At 43.2% G+C, this 21,756-nt stretch overlaps 1 protein-coding gene across 2 annotated transcripts in view; it reads right to left on the reverse strand.

Annotated features, from left to right (window-relative positions):
• ppp2r5ca (protein phosphatase 2, regulatory subunit B', gamma a) overlaps positions 1–21,756 on the reverse strand; it is a 156,228-nt gene that overhangs the window by 134,121 nt on the left and 351 nt on the right. For both annotated transcript variants that reach the window (XM_048537089.2, XM_048537087.2), the window contains exon 2: positions 21,565–21,633. In XM_048537089.2, coding sequence (XP_048393046.1) covers positions 21,565–21,633 — 69 coding nt within the window. The remainder of the gene's footprint in view (positions 1–21,564; positions 21,634–21,756) is intronic.

Here is a 21,756-nt window from a genome sequence, read left to right on the forward strand (position 1 = left end):
GTTTCCCAGTTGCAATGTATACATGTTCTAAAATTAGCTAATTTGACCAGGCTTTCTTGGATTAAAGTAAAGAATAAGTTTGTTATTAAACCATGATCATTTGAATGGCAGAGCGGGCTTAAAGGGCCAAATGGCTTACTCAAAGAAGCAGAGAATAGGAGTGGGCCATTCAGCCCTTAAAGCCGGCATCATCTTTCATTATAATCATGACTGATCATTCAACTCAAGACTGCGTTCCTACTTTCTCCCATATCCTTTGATCCCCTTAGCCACAAATGCTATATCCAACTCCTTTTTGAAGTTATACGATTTGGTCTTGACTGTTTTCTGTGGTAGTGAATGCCACATGATCAACCCCTCTGGGTGGAAAAAAATTCTCATCTCACCTGGCGCACCTGAATATTTGCAAACTGAGGAATGGATTTTGTGGTTTTGTTTTTCTGGTGGTGGAGGACTCATGACAGAGTTGGGGGTGATCTAGATGTTTCTTTTTCAGAATTTCTATTATTTCTGTTTTTGTTTTAATCAGGTCATTAAATACTAAGATGGTGTTGGAAAATGGTGACTTTGTGCATTTTCACTATACTCCTATACTTGAGTACATGTGACAATAAAATTTAAATCTACATGGTTTACCCCATATCTTTAGACTGGCCACGGTTCTGGACTCCTCCTGCATCTACCCTGTTAGAATTTTAACGATTTCTGAGATCTCCCTCCATCTTCTGAACCCCAGTGAATATTGATTAGGTCAATCTCTCCTCATAAGTCAGTCCCATCATTCCAGCAATCAGTCAGGAGGGCCTGCCTCTATTTGTTGTGTTTCTGTTGTATAATTGAAGAAAAATAGTAAAACATAATACACACAAACACATTAGAAAACAAAGCTTGAGGAAACACAACAGATAGAAAGATGATAGACTAGACAGTTTTGCATGTCTGTCAGGAGCTGATGGTGAAATATTGCAGTCAGGTTGGGTGGTTCCAGCAGCATTGACTTTGGCAGTTGAAATGGAGATTCTTAGTTCTGCAAGTTAACCAAAGGCAGTGCCTAATTTCTTTTGAGTGGTTTTATCACTTTATGATATTCTTTCACCAGTGATAGTGATCTTTGTAACACACACTAGTTCCACAGAATGTAAACACCAAATCAGTAGAGAGACCTGGGTTGCAATTATTTCTTTTAAAACACATTGGTCTGCATACTCCTGGAAGGGGAAAAAACAAACATGTCTGTTGCTCAGTATTGCTTTCTTTTACCTCATCTTGTGTCCACAGTCTGTAATAGAACTCTGAAGAGATTGAGTTCATAGAATCTCTACAGGTGTGGAAACAGGCCCTTTGGTCCAACAAGTCCACACGGACCCTCAAAGTATCTCACCCAGACCCATCCCCCTATAACTCACCTAAGCTATACAGCCCTGAACACTACAAGCAATTTAGCATGGCCAATCCACCTAGCATGCACATCTTTGGGCTGTAGGAAGAAACCAGAGCACCCAGAGGAAACCCACGCAGAGAACATCCAAACTCCGCATAGACAGTTGCCCAAGGGTGGAATCGAACCTGGGTACCTGGTGCTGTGAGGCAACGGTGCTAACCCCTGAGCCACTGTGCCGATTACCATCCAAGCAGAATCAATCAGCCTCCATTATCTCTTCAACCATTGGAGATGATTGTTCAGTTTTTGCATTTCATCTCTTCTTTAGACGTGTCTCTGTCTGAAGTTCTATGACGCACTTCATTTGGGACATTCAATGATTTCACTCAGGACTAAGTATAATCCACACAGGAATTTTCCAGTCACTAAATTCTGAGAGAATTCACATTCCCAGCCACGTAGTTTTCTTTTAAAAAGGACACGTCTTAAAAGTTCTTCATGAGTGTAAGTAATCCAGGTATGATCTAATGAGCTCATAAAAACAAAATACACCCCTAAAAATCAAATGTAGCCCCTGTCAAAATTAAGCCAGGCAGTTTTTTTGTTTAATACCCAGAACTCCTAGAGAGAGAAAAAAATTGACACTTGCATGGAAATGCCAATTTCATTGAACTATTCACTGTCCTGCACCACAACTATTAACAGTGGCTGCCTTAAGCAGTTAAGAAAGTTGTTAAGCAGTCACTCAGTAGCATATTTTCAACATTGAAGTTCTAGAGAATCTTGCTCAAGCTTTTCATCACACACTTAACAGGACAAATGCTGGAATTCCAGATAATCACAACAATGGACATGACAGGAGAATACATGCTGATGATTGACAAGGCAACTCTGACTTTCTCTACAGGCAATGCCTTGGGTAATGTGTTAACAAAACTAAATTCAGTAATAAAAACAAATCAGAACTATAATTTCCCCCAAGCTACTCCCAAGCAGTTCTTTATTAACATACAGTTAACAATTTGTGCATTCTGAACAGATGCCCTCCTAAAGTTCACTGGACCATCATGTATCAGGTAAAAAATAAACTGTTCAGAACATCAGCAACCTATGTTATTCTTGTAGAGCAGCAGGCATACCCAACCCAATAAAAGACAAATTATCTGGTGGCAAGAAGTTCCTATTCACAAAAGGCCATCAGCAAAGAGGCAGAGACCTTGAAAACTAAAAAGTTGATCAGTTTATGATGTAAATTTCAAACAGTGAAAAGTCAATTTCAAATTCATATATAATTAAATTTACAACTAATTGTTTTTAATGTTAAAAATAAGATTTGAAACAAAAGGTCACACCATTCTAACTACAATCCTGCCTCCCCTACCCCACAAGCACAGAGGGAATGTAAAGCAATTTTTCCAAAATTTCAAGATCAGGAGCTGCAAGGGAACTGCAGTATAATGAAATGAGTGTCTAAAATCCTATTTAAAATCATGTGATTACTGTGACTCTACAGACTTGCAGCAATATTTATAAAAGAAGTGTTTTTTTTAAGAAAACCACAGTTCAGGCATCACTGAAGACTGATGAAATATTCTTTAACTCCTTTGCCACTTCCTGCTTCTCTAAGAGACCTACATTCGCACTTGGAATACTGCGTCCAGTTCTGGGCGCCCTATTATAGGAAAGATGTGGATGCTTTGGAGAGGGTTCAGAGGAGGTTTACCAGGATGCTGCCTGGACTGGAGGGCTTATCTTATGAAGAGAGGTTGACTGAGCTCGGTCTCTTTTCATTGGAGAAAAGGAGGAGGAGAGGGGACCTAATTGAGGTATACAAGATAATGAGAGGCATAGATAGAGTCGATAGCCAGAGACTATTTCCCAGGGCAGAAATGGCTAGCACGAGGGGTCATAGTTTTAAGCTGGTTGGTGGAAAGTATAGAGGGGATGTCAGAGGCAGGTTCTTTACGCAGAGAGTTGTGAGAGCATGGAATGCGTTGCCAGCAGCAGTTGTGGAAGCAAGGTCATTGGGGTCATTTAAGAGACTGCTGGACATGCATATGGTCACAGAAATTTGAGGGTGCATCCATGAGGATCAATGGTCGGCACAACATTGTGGGCTGAAGGGCCTGTTCTGTGCTGTACTGTTCTATGTTCTATGTTCTATGTTGTTCACTTTGGCCACTCATTTTCAAAATATTTAAAGTAAATCTTACTGTCCATCTTGATATTACTTGCCAGTTTAATCTCAAAGTTTATCTTCTCCCTGTTTATTATATTTTTGGTCATTTAAAAATCAGTTGCCCAATTTCTAACTATTAATTTTTAACACATTGTATATTTTTACTGTCAATTTGATACTCTGCTTAATTTCCCCGATTAAACATCGTTGGCTTATCTCTTTCCAAAAACGCTTCCTTCTCAGTGGGAGAGAGATAATGGGAACTGCAGATGCTGGAGAATCACATTTTATTATCCTTCTCAGTGGGATATATTTTTATAGTGAGCTATGAACAACTTTCTTAAACATCCCCCATTATTCCTCAAGAGTCTTTGATGTTATGCTGCTTTTAGCCGACTCCAGCCAGCTCTGCCTTCGTTCCTTTGAAATTACCCTTATTTTAGTTTAGCACAGTTGCTTCTGACTGAAGCTTCTCCTTCTTAAATTGAATGCTGAATTCTAACATGTTATAGTCACTATTTCCAAGGGAACATTTACGGAGATCATTTATTAAAGCTGCCTCAATACACATCACCTATAAAATAACCTGAACGCTGGATGGATCCACAATGTGTGTTCTGGGAAACTTTCCCAAATATGCCATGAATTCTTCCTTATAGCTACCTCTGTCAATCTGATTAATGTACTGCTTTTTTTAAAAAAAAATGTCCTCTATCTCCCAATTTGTTCTGGTCTACCATATAGCTACTGTGAGGGACTAATCCTACTAGTGTCTTCTTCCTGTTTATAATTCTTATTACCACCAATATGGATTCTACATCTTCTGATCAAAGACCATTTCTTGCCATCATGCTTATTCTATCCCATATTAACAATAGTATTCCACCACTCTTTCCTTTCTGTTTATCTTTTTAAAATCACATACCCTTGAATACTTAGTTCCCAGCTTTGATTTCCTTGTAACCATGTCTCCATAATGATTACAAGAGTATACACATTAAAGTACATTTGGGCCATTTCATTTTCTTCAAATACTGCACGACTAGAGTGTTACTGCCAATTGCAAGGAGAATGGAATATATAGGTAGGAGATTATGCTTCAGTGATAAAGGGCGTTCATGAGAGGACATCTGGAGTATTTTGACAGTTTTGGTCACTTTGGTTAAGTTAGGATGCAAACATGTTCAAACAGTTCAGAGAATAGTTAAGAGTCACAGATACATAGCACGGAAACAGATCCTTCAGTCCAATTTGTCCATGCCGACCAGATATCCTAAATAAATCTAGTCCCTTTTACCAACATTTGGCCAATATCCATCTGGACCCTTCCTATTCATATACCCCTTCAGATGCCTTTTAAATGGTGTAATCATACTAGCCTCCACCACTTCTTTTGCCAGCTCATTCCATACATACACCATTCTTTGCATGAAACTGTTGTCCCTTAGGTCCCTTTAACATCTTTCCCCTCTCACCTTAAATCTATGCCTTTGTCTATTTACCCTATCCATTCTCCTCATGATTTTATAAATCTCTATAACGTCATCTGTCAGGATCCGATGGACCAGGGAGAAAAGCCCCAAGCAATTCAGCCTCTCCCTATAGCTTAAACCTCCAACCCTGGGAAAATCCTCTTAAATCTTTTCTGAACCCTTCCAAGTTTCACCACATCCTTCCTATTGCAGGGAGACTGAATTGCACGCAATATTCCAAACGTGCCCAAATCAATGTCCTGTAGAAAGACTTCCCAACTCCTAAACTCAATGCACTGATCAATAGAGGCAACCATACCAAACACTTTCTTCAGACCCATCAGACCCGGTACTTTTCCCTGCAACCGCAGGAAGTGCTACACCTGCCCCCATACCTCCTCCCTCACCCCCATCCCAGGCCCCAAGAAGACTTTCCATATCAAGCAGCGGTTCACTTGCACATCTGCTAATGTGGTATACTGCATCCGCTGTGGCCTCCTCTACATCGGGGAAACCAAGCGGAGGCTTGGGGATCACTTTGCAGAACACCCATGCTCAGTTCGCAATAAACAGCTGCACCTCCCAGTCATGAACTATTTCAACTCCCCCTCCCATTCCTCAGACGACACATCCATCCTGGCCTCCTGCACTGCCACAATGGTGCCACCTGAAGGTTGCAGGAACAGCAACTCATTCTGCTTGGGAACCCTGCAGCCTAATGGTATCAACGTGGATTTCACAAGCTTCAAAATCTTCCCTGCCCCCACTGCATCCCAAAACCAGCCCAGCTTGGCCCTGCTTTCCTAACCTGTTCTTCGTCTCACCCATCCCCTCTTCCCACCTCAAGGCACGCCCCCATTTCCTACCTAACCTCATCCCGGCTCCTTCACCTGTCCGTCCTCCCTGGACTGACCTATCTCCTCCCTACCTACACTCACCTTTACTGGCTCCATCCTCGCCTCTTTGACTTGTGTCTCCTCTCCACCTATCTTCTCCTCTATCCATCTTCGATCTTCCTCCCCCTATCTCTTTATTTATTGCAGAACCCTCTTCCCCTCCCCCATTTCTGGTGAAGGGTCTAGGTCCGAAACATTAGCTTTCCTGCTCGGCTTGCTGCGTTCATCCAGCTCCACACCTTCCTTTCTCGGATTCTCCAGCATCTGCAGTTCCTATTATCTCTGATACAACTTTCTTCACTATCCTGTCCACCTGCGACTCCACTTTCAAGAAACTATGAACCTGCACTCCAAGGTCTCTTTGTTCAGCAACACTCCCCAGCACCTTATCGTTGACTGTATAAGTTCCCACACTGATTGGCCTTTCCAAAATGATTTCCCATCTTATGTTTGAAGTGAGAAGGCTGTGTCGAGGTTAGGCAAGCTAGGTTTGTACACTGGAGGTAAGAATAAGATTGAAACAAACAAATGCAGCAGTAATTTCCTCCCACCACCCCATAAAACCACTGCAGAACATGAATTACAAATGCTTTGTGGATCATTCAGACAACTCGAAGTTGATGCTCCCTGTTTTGAACATTGCAAAATAAATTTTCTAGAGGAGAAGAATGTGGAACTAAAAGTAATAGATTCTCATCTGACTAATCTCCAGAATAGAAGTAACAAATTGGATGGTCGGTGGAAGAAAAATCTGGATGTTATCAAAACCAAAACAAAAAAAAAGTATCAAAATCTTTGAAAAGTGATTGCTACACTTCTGATTCTCCCTTGCCAGGCTAATGTACAATGTTTTCTTCCAAAAGCAGGGAATACCACCCATTTTCATTAGTACCTGCAATGTTTTATCATTTGTACTGATGCTGATATAAATGACCTGGCCTTTCATGAACCAAGATCTTTAAACTGGGATTAGTAAGAAAAACAGAAGGAAAAGTCCGTGTTAGGATGGAGGACAGGACAGCTTAAATGATCAAGGGTTTAATGGTACAAGGCTAAACAAAATAATATTCAGACAAGAACAGATTATAAACCATGCCTAGAAATGGTGTTCACATTGGCATAATCTCACCAAGCATTCTCAACTTTGTCTGTGAATTTCAAACACATACTTCATTTCATTTATAGCATAATCTTTACGTGCATGTGTAATCACTAAAGCAGTTCTATTCTATACAGTCTTTGCACATGGAGAACAAATGGAACCCAAGGCATTTCTTACGTACATATGATACTATGTGTATACGTTAGAGGCACTGGAAGGGTCCAGCAACTGAACAGATCCCCATTGCACTTTGGCCGAAAGACCTGAGATGGTAGCCTTTCCCCAGTGTGCCTTGGCAGCCGCTACCTCAAACCTTAGTGCGTACCTCAGCACATAGCCCTGGATCTTGTAATGTGCCAGTCTGCTCATTTAATTGATATCAACTTCTTGCTCTAGAAGACCAACAGGTTTTGGGCAGACTAAACAGTGTCTTTCATTGGGTTAATACCCTCCAGGCACAGTTGATGTTTGCCCTGGGGAACTGACCAGACAGCAGAGAGTTGCTCAGGATGAACCACAACAAAAACCACTGCATCTCACTCCAGACTTCCTTTGCGAAGGCACATTCCAGCAGGATGTGTGTAACAGTCCCTTTCCCCCCACAGGGTCTTGAGGATGCTATGGGCTGACCACTGCCTGATAGACTTGTGGTCAAGGTCTTTGCAAATTTTTCCATGAAGGACAGGTGATATGGAATGGTCCAACTACTTGGAGTGTTCTGCAGCACCCAGGCCAGTCCCATCCTTTGCAATGATGGGGACAGGTACAACCTCAGTAGGTTTATACGCAGCTTGAAGCATCTGCACACAAACCTGCAGATTGAGTCAGTAGTTAGGACTGCAAATACAACATGGCATTCATTTGGAGTCAATTAGAATATGAAAGCAGGAATGTACTTGAGGCTTTATAATGTTCTGGTCTGACCACATTTAGAGTATTGTGAGCAATTATGGGCCCCATACCTCAGGAAGGAGGCACTGGCCCTGGAGCGGATCCAGAGGAGGTTCATGAGAATGATTCCAGTAATGAAAGCCTTTGCCCAACAGGCGTGTTTGAGGACTCTGCAATTATACTCGATGGAGTTTTGAATGATGAGGCGGATCTTATTGAAACTTACAAAATACTGAATGGCCTGGACAGAGTGAACATTGGAAACAAGGGAGATGAGGACTGGAGGGCACAGGGAAGACACTTTATTATGGAGATAAGGAGAAAATTCCTCAGCGAGAGAGACTGGGAAATCTATGGGGTTCATTGCCACAGAATGCTGTGGAGGCCAGGTGATGGAGTACATTTAAGACAGTGATAGACAGGTTCTTAACTGTCAAGGGGATCAAGAGTTACAGGGAGAAAGTGGGAGATCGGGGTTGAGAAACTTCTTAGACATGATTGAATGGTAGAACAGACTTGATGGGCCAAATAGCTTAATTTCTGCTCCTCTGTCTTAAGGTCTTTTGCCTGCGATGGAGAGGGAGCGGTGTTCCCAAAAGCCCAGTTTCTGCCTCACCCAGGCAATATGGTTCTCCCAAAATTTGTGCACATGCCCAGCCCCAAACGATATTCCAAGTACCTTTAGGAAATCAGTCCTGATGGTGAGGAGCATAAAGGATCAGTCATGGAGACATACAGCACGGAAACAGATCCTTCAGTCCAACTTTTCCATGCTGACCAGATATCCTAAATAAATCTAGGCCTATTTGCCAGCATTTGGCCCATATCCTACTAAACCCTTCCTATTCATGTACCCATCCAAATGTCTGTTAAATATTGTAATTGCATGAGCTAACACCACTTCCTCTAGCAGGTCATTCCACATATGTACCACCAGCTGCATGAAAAAGTTGCCCTTAGGTCCCTTTTAAATCTTTCCCCTCTCATCTTAAACCTATGTCCTCTAGTTTTTGACTGCCCCACTCCAGGAAAAAGACTTTGCCTATATACCCTACCCATGCTCATGATTTTATAAGCCTCTACAAAGGTCACCTCTCAGCCTCCAATGCTGCAGGGAAAAGAGCCCCAGTCTGCTCTGCCTCTGCCTATAGCTCTGAACCTGGCAACATCATTGTAAAGCTTTTCTGAACCATTTCAAGGAGGCTGTGACCGGCAGGCCTCTGCTGCCCAAATAATCATCCTTCTCATTCTCAACTGCTGTTGTGGAGGTACTATCAAACCCATTGTTAGATTCATTATGCCAGGAGAGGAGGTCGACAGCTATTCAAACATCATCTCTCATTCCAAGTGGCAATATTTAAGATGATAATTTCATCCTAGCACATCACCAAGTGCGTCATAAGATTTTCAAATTCAGCTCAGAAATGGAATATAAAAATATAGCAACCCACAACCAGAGAAAGATCAAGACCCAAATCACCTCATTGCTGGCATTATTACAATTAATCCAGCAAGGCTGCATTAATCTTGTCAGCTGTGGTTCAGTTGATACCAACAGCCTGATTTATAAAGTTGACAGTTCAAGTCCCACACTAGAATCTGAACACAGAGACCAAGGCTGACACTCTAGTATTGTAACTGTGATGCAACTGTCAGAATTGCTTCCTCACAGATGAAGTACTAAACCAGGTAGATGTAAAAGATTTCACTGCAATACTTCAAAAGGGAGGGAATTATCCATAGCATCCAGGGCAACATTCATCCCTGAAGCAAATTTATGAAACAAATTATTTGGTCATAACCATGTCACTATTTCTGGAAGCAAATTGAGCACAAATTGGCTGCCAGATGTCCTATGTGACAAGTGACTACATTACAAAATATTATGTACTTTTGAAAAGAACTTTGAGAAGTTCTGTGATAACGGAAGATGCTCTAAAAATTAACATATTCGATCAATATTAGAAGAAGTGGTTTTCCCAACAGTCTTCATTTTCTCAAAACACTGCTGAGGATACAGCCAACAATTCAATGAACAGTCTGCCATCAGCCAGGATAAGCTTCCAGATGACACTGGAATGAAGGAGAAAATGCAATCAATGACCTTGGTCATAGATGAAAACCAGACAGACATTCTATGAAGGTACCAAACTAAACACTACATATTTTAAAAATGAAAATTCCTTGCAGAATTCTTGCTTGGGACATTTAGCTTATTGATCAATATAAACAGTTCACACACCCAGAGTAAAGCTTTATAAAATTCTCGCAGCAGTATTCCTATATTTTATGACTAAATCATAAATCCAAAGTTTGAGAGTGGTTACAAGTTCTTTATTACAACTGACAAACTTCGAAATTGCTGAAGAGAGAGATGGATTTTGTAAAAAGCTTCAGTCTTTCACTGATTAGGACATTCACTTAAGTACCAATATAAAGGGAGAACCAACATTTATACTGCAAAGAGATGGCTGACTAATTGATAAGTAGTCTGTGATTCATAAAAAAGATGCTGTACCTGGTTTAAAATCTAAACAGAGCCTGGCAGTTAACTGTCAATACCTAACTACTGTAACCTCCATGGTAAAAAAAAATCTACCAAGGTCCATCAAATGTCTTTTTTCTCAATAAATAGGTTCTGTACAGCCAAGAGAGTTTGTACACAAGCAATATATTAACCTGTAACAGAATGAAAATATGCTGCAATAACTTATTGCTTAAGTTACAAACTAATTAGTAGATAAAATATTAGAACCACAATAGTTGAATAACTTCCTAAATTGACAAAATTCCACAAAACATGTGAACATATAAATACAGTCTTTATTTATAAGTTAGTTGCAGTTGCCATTCCCCCCCTATATTGTGCATTGCAAGAAAAATTTGTAATTCCTATGTAAGGGTGGCAGACAGACATCTACTGTTACAACAGTCCTCACTTTTGAATCTGAGCCTTTCACTTTTTAAGATCTGATGATTGGGCACAGTGGAAAATGTGGCTAAAACAGTTTGACTTGAAATTTCTGCTTTTAAATAACTTGAAGGATGCATACATTGCTAGTAAAGCCAGCATTTATTGCCCATTCCTTCATTGCCCAAGAAAGTTTTGAGCAGCTGCCTTCTTGAGTCGCTACATTTGTGGGATGAAAATATTCCAGTAGATAAAGAGTTTACATGGACAATGAACTAATTAAAGATGAACATCCAGCTAGGTTCAACAAAACAGAACTGTGACTTACTCTTGAAAAAGAAAAATTGAACATTAGGATAGATTAAAGGAAATCGGCATTTAAAATTTTTTAGAGTAGATTAATTTAAAAACTGGTGCAGAACAATGGCAATATTTCAGGGTGAAATTAGACCATAAGATGCAAGACCAGAAATAGGTCATTCAATCATGACTGATATGTTTCTCAACCCCATCCTTCTGCCTTTTCCTTTAAACCTTTGATCCCCACACTAATCAACAGCCAATCTGTCTCTGTCTTAAATATTCTCAATGACGTGGCCTTCACCCCTTTCTGTGGCAATGACTGCTACAGATTCACCAACCTCTGACGAAATCCCTCATCTCAGTTCTAAACGGTCATCCTTTCCTGCTGAGGCTTGTGCCCTCAGGTCCTCGTTTCTCCTACTAGTGGAAACATTACCTCTGCAGCCACTCTACCTAGGCTGCTCAGTATTTTTTAAGTTTCAATGAGAATCCATATCTCCCCCCACCAAATTCTTGTAAATACCAAGTACAGATCCAGAGTCTTCAACTGCTCTTCATGTCACAAGCCTTTCATCCTTGGAATCATTCTTGTACACTTCCTCTGGACTCCCGCCAATGCCAGCACAACCTTCCTGAAGAGAAGAATCCCAAAACTGCTCACAATATTTGATATGCAGTTTCACCTTGTGCAGCCTCGTCAGCACATCCCTAATTTTGTACTCTAGTCCTCTTCAAATGAACGCTAACATTGCATTTGCCTTCATAGCTGCCAACTGAACCCACAAGTTAACCTTAAGAAAATCCGGAACTAGACTTCCAAGTCCATGTGTGCTTCAGATTTCCAAAGCCTTTCCCTGCTTAGGAAACAGTCTACACCGCTATGCCTCCTACCTACGTACATAATCTCAAACTTTCCCACATTGCATTCCATCTGCCACGTTTTTGCCCATTCTCCTAGTCTGCCCAAATCCTTTTGCAGCCTCCCCACTTCCCGAACACTATTGTCCCTCCATTCATCTTTGTCATCTGCAAACTTGACAAAAATACCTTCAGCTCCTGTATCTATATTGTTAATGCATAACATGAATAGTTGTGGTCCCAACATTGGCCCTGGTAGTCACTGGCTGCCATCCTGAAAATGCCAAAGGGCAAAAGGCACAAGGTAGGCTAATACTCTATCCATGGCAGCATCCTGGCCCTAACACCATAGGCTCTTATCTTATTTAGCACTGTCTAGTGCAGCACCTTGTCAAAGGTCTTCTGGAAATTCAAAAGATCATTTCTACTCAATCTCCTTTGTCTAATCAACCCACCACAAACCAACAATTCCACCTTCCCCTACACCATCGATTTTACAATTTTCCATGCACAGCCCTATCTACTCTTTAGTTCAAAGTCTGAGTTACGTGATTCGCCATGACTCTGTTCCCAGCACGATTCAGGTGGAGCCCATCCCATCAGAACAGCTGCATCCTTCCCCAGTAATGGTGCCAATAGCCCATTAATTCAAACCCATTTCTCCCACAATTGTTGAGCTATGCGTTTACCTCTAAATTTTGTTGGCCCGATGCCAATTAGCACAAGGCTCGAGGAGTAATCTAAAGATTATCAGAGATAATGGGAACTGCAGATGCTGGAGAATTCCAAGATAATAAAATGTGAGGCTGGATGAACACAGCAGGCCAAGCAGCATCTTTTGTGCTTTTGTGCTCCTGAGATGCTGCTTGGCCTGCTGTGTTCATCCAGCCTCACATTTTATAATCTAAAGATTATTGTGTTTTTGGTCCTGCTTCTTAATTTAGCCCATGGTTGCTGCTAATATCGCTTCAGCAGAACCTCTTTCTTCCTACGTCATTAGTACCTACACGATTCCAGCTCATCAACTCTGAAGAAGCAACCAACACTTGCCACAGATGTGGTCACTATGATCCAAATGAGGTCCATAGCTTCCACATCATGCAGGTACAACAAATCACCTGGCCCAACACCTCTATTTTATTTACTTAGTTAATTTGTCTTTTTTTAAGAAGCCCTACGGGGTCTTTTAGTTTGTAATTAAGGTACAGACACTTTTCCTTTTTCAAAATAGCATCTGCAATATTGTAGACGGTGATAGCAATATAGTTGAAATTATACAAGAGCATTTGCAGCAACCTTCCCCTTCCTGTGCAGAAGCAAGTAGTCACCATTCAGATAGTCTCTAGCTAAGATGGTTGACATTAGAGGGGACGATCACAGGCATATACACACCATACAATTTATGCATTGAGTTAATACTAAAAGCAGTAAAAGGGATGGGACCCAGGGAGATGAACAGATCAGTCTGAGACTGTTTATCTTGCTTCTTTTCCCTTCAGCACCAAACAGTCAGGAACAAGGCAGAGAATGAGGTAGAACTGATAAATCTGCATTTATTTCAATGCAAGAGGCCGAACAGGCAAGGCTAATGAACCCTTGTCCGCTCCACAGTCCCCTTCAGCCCCACCACCCAAGGCACTTTTCCCTGCAACCGCAGGAAGTGATACACCTGCCCCTACACCTACTCCCTCACCCCCATCCCACACCCCAAGAAGACTTGCCATATCAAGCAGACCTGCACATCTGCTAATGTGGTATGCTGTATCCGCTGTTCCCGTTGTGGCCTCCTCTACATCGGGGAAACCAAGCGGAGGCTTGGAGACCGCTTTGCAGAACACCTACACTCTGTTCGCACTAAACAACTGCACCTCCCAGTCGTGAACCATTTCAACTCCCCCTCCCATTCCTCAGACAACATGTCCATCCTGGACCTCCTGCAGTGCCATAACGATGTTACCTGAAGGTTGCAGGAACAGCAACTCATATTCCACTTGGGAATCCTACAGCCCAATGGTATCAATGTGGACTTCACAAGCTTCAAAATCTCCCTTCCCCCTTCCGCATCCCAAAGCCACCCCAGCTCTGTCCTTCCTCCCTCCTATCCCCTCCACCCACCTCAAGCCCCACCTCCATCTCGTACCTACTAACCACATCCCACCCCCTTCACCTGTCCATCCTCCATGGACTCATCTATCTCCTCCCCACCTACGCACACTGTACTGGCTCCATCCCCACCTCTTTGACTGGTCTGTCTCTTCTCCACCTATCTTCTCCTCTATCCATCTTCTATCCACCTCCCCCCCACTCCCTATTTATTTCAGAACCCCTTTCTGAAGAAGGGTCTAGGCCCAAAACGTCAGCCTGCCTGCTCCTCTGATGGTGCTTGGCCTGCCGTGTTCATCCAGGCTCTACACCTTGTTATCTCAGATGAACTTCGGGCATGGTTGGGAACATTGGACTTGGATACCATAGCAATTAGAGGTGTGGCTCGGGGATGGACAAGACTAGCAGCTTAATGTCCCAGGGGATGGATGCTGTAGGAAGGATAGAAGGGGGGGGGGGCAAGAGAGGAGGGGGAGTGTGTTTTTGATTAGGGATAATATTACTGCAGTACTTAGGTCAGATATTCCTAGGAATATGTCCAGGGAAGTTACTTGAGTGGAATTGAGAAATAAGAAAGAGATAATCAACTCATTGGGATTGTGCTACAACACCCTCCATTAGTCAGCAGGAAATTGAGAAACAAATTTGTAAGAAGATCTTAGTTATCTGCAAGGACAATAGGGTGATTATGGTCAGCGATTTTAACTTTTCATAGACTGGGACTGCCACAGCATTAAAGGCATGGATAGAGAGGAATTTGTTATGTGCGTACAATAACATTTTCTGATTCAGTATGTGGATATACCTACTACAGAAGGTGCAAAGCTTGATTTACAATCAGGGGAAAAATGTCAGGGTAGTTGACCGAGGTGTCAGTGGGGAAGCACTTTGGAGCTAGTCACCATAATTCTATTAGTTTTAAAATAGTGATGGAAAAGGAAAGACTGGATCTCAAAGTTAAAGTTCTCAATCGGAGGAAGGCCAATTTTGACATTCGTAGGCAAGAAATTTCAGAAGCTGACTGGGGCAGATGTTTGCAGGTAAAAGGGACAGCTGGAAAATGGGAAGACTTCACAATGAGATAACAAGAATCCAGAGACAGCATGTTCCTGTGAAGGGCAAGACTGGCAGGTGTAGGGAATGCTGAATGATTTGAGAAATTGAGGTTTTAGTCAAGAAAAAGAAGGAAACACGGGTCAGGTATAGTGATTGAATGAATCCCTAGAAGAGTATAAATGTAGTAAGAGTATATTTAAGAGGGAGATCAGGAAGGGGTAAAAGGGGACACAAGGTAGCTTCGGCAAGAAGGATAAGGAAGATAATAGAACGTGGGGAAATAAATAGTGGCATCTTGAAATATATCCATATTATACAGGAGGAGATGCTGGACAAATCCCTGGGACGTGATCGAGTATACCCTAGAACTCTGTGGGAAGCTAGGGAAACAATTGCTGGGCCCCTTGCTGAGATATCTGTATCAGAGATAGTCATGGGTGAGGCGCCGGAGTTTGGAGATTAGCTAACATGGTGCCAATATTTAAGAAAGGTGGTGAAGAAAAGCCAGGGAACTATAGGCCAATAAGCCTGATGTCAGTAGTGGGCAAGTTGTTGGAGGGAATCCCAAGGGACAGGATTTACATGTATTAGAAAGGCAATGACTAATTAGGGATAGTCGACATGACTCTGGGCATGGGAGATGGTGACTCACTAACTTGAGTTTTTTTTTGAAATAGTAATTAAAAGATTGATGAGGACACAGCGGTGGAAGTGATCTATATGGACTTCAATAAGGCATTCAACAAAGTTCTTCATAGTGACTGGTTAGCGAGGTTAGATCACATGGAATACAGCAAGAACTAGCTATTTGGATACAAAACTGGTTTAAGGTAGAAGACAGCAGGTGGTGATGGAGGTTTGTTTTTCCGATTGAAGGCCCGTGACCAACGGTGTGCCACAAGGATTGGTGCACTGTCTATTGCTTTTCATTATTTATATAAGTGATTTGGATGAGAACGTAGGAGGTATGGTTAATAAGTTTGCAGATGACACCAAATTGGCAGTGTAATGGACAACAAAAAAAGTAACCTCAGAGTACAACGGGATCTTGATGGGATGGGCCAATGGGCTACGGAGAGACAGATGGAGTTTAATTTAGATAAATGTGAGGTGGTGCATTTTGGAAAGGCAAATCAGGGCAGGACATAAACATTCAATGGTAAGGTCCTGGAGAGTGCTGTTCAGCAAAGAAATCTTGGAGTGCAGGGTCACAGTTCCTTGAAATGAAGATGCAAGTAGATAGGATAGTGAAGGCAGTGTTTGGTATGCTTGCCTTTATTAGTCAGTGCATTGGATACAGGAGTTGGGAAATCATGTTGTGGCTGCACAGACCATTGGTTAGGCCACTTTTGGAATAACACATGCAATTCTGGACTCGATGCTATAGGGAGGACATTATGAAGGGTTCAGAAAATATTTGCAAGGATATTGCCAAGATTGGAGAGCTTGAGTTGTAGGGAGAGGCTGAATAGTCCCAGCCTGTTTTTCCTGGAGGGTTAGAGGCTAAGGAGACAATCTTATAGAAGCATATAAAATCATAGGGGACATATATAGGATATGTACACAAGGCATTTTCTTGTGGGGGGGGGGGGGGGGGGGAGAGAAAGGACCAAAACTAGAGGATAAAAAAATGTGAGGCTGGATGAACACAGCAGGCCAAGCAGCATCTCAGGAGCACAAAAGCTGACGTTTCAGGCCTAGACCCTTCATTAGAGAGGGGGATGGGGAGAGGGAACTGGAATAAATAGGGAGAGAGGGGGAGGTGGACCGAAGATGGAGAGAAAAGAAGATAGGTGGAGAGGAGAGTGTAGGTGGGGAGGTAGGGAGGGGATAGGTCAGTCCAGGGAAGACGGACAGGTCAAGGAGGTGGGATGAGGTTAGTAGGTAGATGGGGGTGCGGCTTGGGGTGGGAGGAAGGGATGGGTGAGAGGAAGAACCAGTTAGGGAGGCAGAGACAGGTTGGACTGGTTTTGGAATGCAGTGGGGGGGGAGAGCTGGGCTGGTTGTGTGGTGCAGTGGGGGGAGGGGACGAACTGGGCTGGTTTAGGGATGCAGTAGGGGAAGGGGAGATTTTGAAACTGGTGAAGTCCACATTGATACCATTAGGCTGCTGGGTTCCCAGGCGGAATATGAGTTGCTGTTCCTGCAACCTTCGGGTGGCATCATTGTGGCACTGCAGGAGGCCCATGACGGACATGTCATCTAGAGAATGGGAGGGGGAGTGGAAATGGTTTGTGACTGGGAGGTGCAGTTGTTTGTTGCGAACTGAGCGGAGGTGTTCTGCAAAGCGGTCTCCAAGCCTCCGCTTGGTTTCCCCAATGTAGAGGAAGCCACACCGGGTACAGTGGATGCAGTATACCACATTGGCAGATGTGCAGGTGAACCTCTGCTTAATGTGGAATGTCATCTTGGGGCCTGGGATAGGGGTGAGGGAGAAGGTGTGGGGGCAAGCGTAGCATTTCCTGCGGTTGCAGGGGAAGGTGCCGGGCGTGGTGGGGTTGGAGGGCAGTGTGGAGCGAACAAGGGAGTCATGGAGAGAGTGGTCTCTCCGGAAAGCAGACAGGGGTGGGAATGGAAAAATGTCTTGGGTGGTGGGGTCGGATTGTAAATGGCGGAAGTGTCGGAGGATGATGTGTTGTATCTGGAGGTTGGTAGGGTGGTGTGTGAGAACGAGGGGGATCCTCTTTGGGCGGTTGTGGGGGGTGGGCGGGGTGTGAGGGATGTGTTGTGGGAAATACGGGAGACGCGGTCAAGGGCGTTCTTGATCACTGTGGGGGGGAAAGTTGCGGTCCTTGAAGAACTAGAGGACATAGTTTTAATGTGGGAGGGAAATTTTTAAAAGGGACCTAAGGGCCAGCCTTTTCATACAGAAGTGGGTGCGTGTGTCGAATGAACTGGCAGCAGAAATGATGCAGGTTATTACAATTACAACATTTAAAAGGCATCTGGATAGGAATATGACTATAAGGGGATTAAGAGGCATATAGGCCAAGTGGGATCAGATTTATTTCGACTATCTAGTCAGCATGGATGAGTCAGGCCAAAGGGTCTGTACTGTCCTGTGCATCTCAATACGATGTAGTAGCAGACCTTCTAGATATACATAATACGATCAAGCAGAGCAGACATGGTTTCGTAGAGGGGAAGTCATGACCGTCAGATTTACTATATCTCTTTGACATAACAAGCAGAAGAGAAAAAGAGGAACAGTGATGTAATATATTTGGATTTTCAGAATACTGATATTAAGGCACAACACGTAAGGCTACTGAATAAGATAACGGCCCGTTGCATTAGCGCATTACCATGGATAGAGGAGAATTAGGATAAGGGGACATCTTCAGGATGGCAACCTCCAACTAGCAGAGTGCCACAGGGTTCAGTGCATAATTATTTACAATATATTCGTAACTTGGATGGGGTAAGTGAACGTACTATAGACAGGTTTTCAGATAGCTAAAATAGGTGGGAAAGCAAGTGGTGAGGATGACAATGTCTGCAGAGGGGCGAAGGGAGAATAAATGAGGCAGCAAAACCTTGGCAGATGCAAAGTAACGTGTGAAAATATGTATTTTTGGCAGGAAGAATAGAGGAGTTGAATTATTTAAAAGAACAAATTTGATTCAGGTTATGACAGATTACTTCAAGTTTATTCTGCTGAGGCCAACGAAGGATGCATTGAAATAGTCAATACTACAGCAATGAAGACACAAATGAGTATTTCATCAATTACAGAGGTGGCAATAGACAGTCACAGAGATAGGGTAAATATGGCCAGAAGCTCTGGGTCTAATGTTAAAATGTTGCCAATGTCAGGCAGTTACCATAAAAAGAGATGGAGTCAGTTAGGGAACACAGTTAGGAACGTGAGCCCAAAACAACGGCTTCAGTTTACTCAACACACAAAACTCATTCAGTACTGGAGTCAGAAAAGCAGAATGATAATTTAGCAACACTGGATGAATGAAGAGAGTTAGTGGTGAGGTAGAGCTGGGTGTAAGTTGAATGTATGTAAAAGCTGATGCTGTCAATTTTGATGGCTGTACCAAAGAACAGCGTGTAGATAGATTGGAGGGGGCCATGGATTGGGGAAACAGAGGTAAGCAGTGTGGCAGCAGAATATGAACACATTTTGAGCAATGCTTTAGCCATGACAAGACAGAAAATGATGGAACCACACACAAACACACGGATAGCAGGCAAACTGACATTCAAAACTGCCCAAAAAGCCCTTGAAAAATTAATGACAGGATTGACAAATAAGAGAAAAATTACTTCAGCGATAGGAGGGATAGAACAACAACATGCATGTGTAAGATCATTATGGCACTGGGTTGTCACAAGCTTGCGCCAAACAAAAAAGTGGGACATGGCCATTAAGACTAACAGCATTTGAAACTAAAATATCCACATCACCAACATAACTAGGGAAATGTCTAGAAGTGGTCAAACCCATCAATTCAGAGCCAGAAAGCTGGGACACTTGCTCATCACATCATCAACTTATCTATTTGCTAACACCTCTCTAAAAATTGTTTTTGACCTAAATTTATCATTGGCTTTAGTTATAATGCTACTTAGGGTATATTGTCATTTACATACATAATAAACTTGGAAGGCAGTTTCTATTTTAATTCACTTAAAACTGTGCAGTCCACATTGCCTTGAGTGAATTTGGAATAAGAGGTCCTCCCGCAGGATGCCCTATTGGGTTATCCTCCTGTGTCAGCTTAGCTTCGAGCTATAGTTGACCTACATGGTGCTGGAACAACCTCATGCTGACTTGAGTTGGAGTGTAAATGCATGCTATGTTTGGAAGGAGTAATTTAACTCCTTTGGCTCATTGATCCTGCTGGATGTCAGCACAAATGTCTTGCAGTGGTCGAGATGAATGCGTAAGATGACTTTTTGTTTGACAAGAGCTGTTTATGATAGGCCATTTCACTCAGTTTGTAATCCAGAGGCCTGAATTAATGGTCAGGAGACAGGGACATCGTTTCCACAGAGGAAAGAAATTATCTTTATTTGGTCTCATCTGCAGAGGATTCCAAGCCCATTTAAATAAAGTTGCCTCCTAACTGCTCTCAAATGGCCTAGAAAGCCATTGGCAAAAGGGCAAAAATATGGCTGATTTTCAAAACTGCAAATGAGTTTGAAGATGATGCGAGAAACAACTTTCATTTGCGGATGAGTTGAGAACAATACAACAAGTTTAAGGGAATCGTGAACAGGTAAAATAAAGACTTGAGGAACTTACTACTCTATTAATTGGCTTAAACACTGCGCTGTATCAGCCTGACACACACAAGCGATTAAAGGAATGGAGAGGCAAGAGATGCGGCAAAAAGGAAGTAGAGTGGGAGGATATTCGTGTGAAGTGTATAACATCAGCTTATAACTTATATTTGTAAGTTAGAATCTAAGCAATAACACATTAAGTTGCCCAGTTAGAAACCAATGCAACAAGAATCTCTGATTTACCAAAGTATACATGCACCCAAAAATGATTAAGGCGAGAAGGAAATCCTCCAGCCTACACAATACAGCGCCTACTGGAAATATTTCGCTGCAGTGTATCCTTGCGTCAAATGTGAATAGTAAATGTATGAGATGATAAAATGTGAGGCTGGATGAACACAGCAGGCCAAGCAGCATCTCAGGAGCACAAAAGCTGACGTTTCGGGCCTAGACCCTTCATCAGAGAGGGGGATGGGGGGAGGGAACTGGAATAAATAGGGAGAGAGGGGGAGGCGGACCGAAGATGGAGAGCAAAGAAGATAGGTGGAGAGGGTGTAGGTGGGAGGTGGGGAGGTGGGGAGGTGGGGAGGGGATAGGTCAGTCCAGGGAAGACGGACAGGTCAAGGAGGTGGGATGAGGTTAGTAGGTAGCTGGGGGTGCGGCTGGGGGTGGGAGGAAGGGATGGGTGAGAGGAAGAACCGGTTAGGGAGGCAGAGACAGGTTGGACTGGTTTTGGGATGCAGTGGGTGGGGGGGAAGAGCTGGGCTGGTTGTGTGGTGCAGTGGGGGGAGGGGATGAACTGGGCTGGTTTAGGGATGCAGTGGGGGAAGGGGAGATTTTGAAACTGGTGAAGTCCACATTGATACCATATGGCTGCAGGGTTCCCAGGCGGAATATGAGTTGCTGTTCCTGCAACCTTCGGGTGGCATCATTGTGACAGTGCAGGAGGCCCATGATGGACAAATGTATGAGTAAATGTATGAGCACGGAGACAACCCCCAGGCGTTGCCGCAGGTAAACCAGAGGGAAACAGACATGGGTAGAGCCCACAACCTGGGGAAGGCAGCGACGGGCCCCAGTCCCCCAAGCCAAACCCTCACCTCCTCTCTCTATCTCCAGTTAACCGCTCTAAGGGCGCGAGAGCCGCTTCCAATCTCCCCCCTCCAACCTTTACCTCCACTTCGGCATTCTCCTGCGCGTCCTTTGTGCCGCTTTTGCCACTTTTCCCAGTTTTAGGAGGTTCCTAGAAGTGAAGAGATAAAAGCATCAGGCCGGAGTTGAGGAGCTAGGAAGGGGAGTTTACCGTTAGTATATGTGTCGGTGCCCGGTAACCAGCCGCTCTGGGCAAGACAGCGGGAGAAGTCCC

This window comes from Stegostoma tigrinum, chromosome 10 (assembly GCF_030684315.1).
Source record: "Stegostoma tigrinum isolate sSteTig4 chromosome 10, sSteTig4.hap1, whole genome shotgun sequence".
Taxonomy (NCBI): Eukaryota; Metazoa; Chordata; class Chondrichthyes; order Orectolobiformes; family Stegostomatidae; genus Stegostoma; species Stegostoma tigrinum.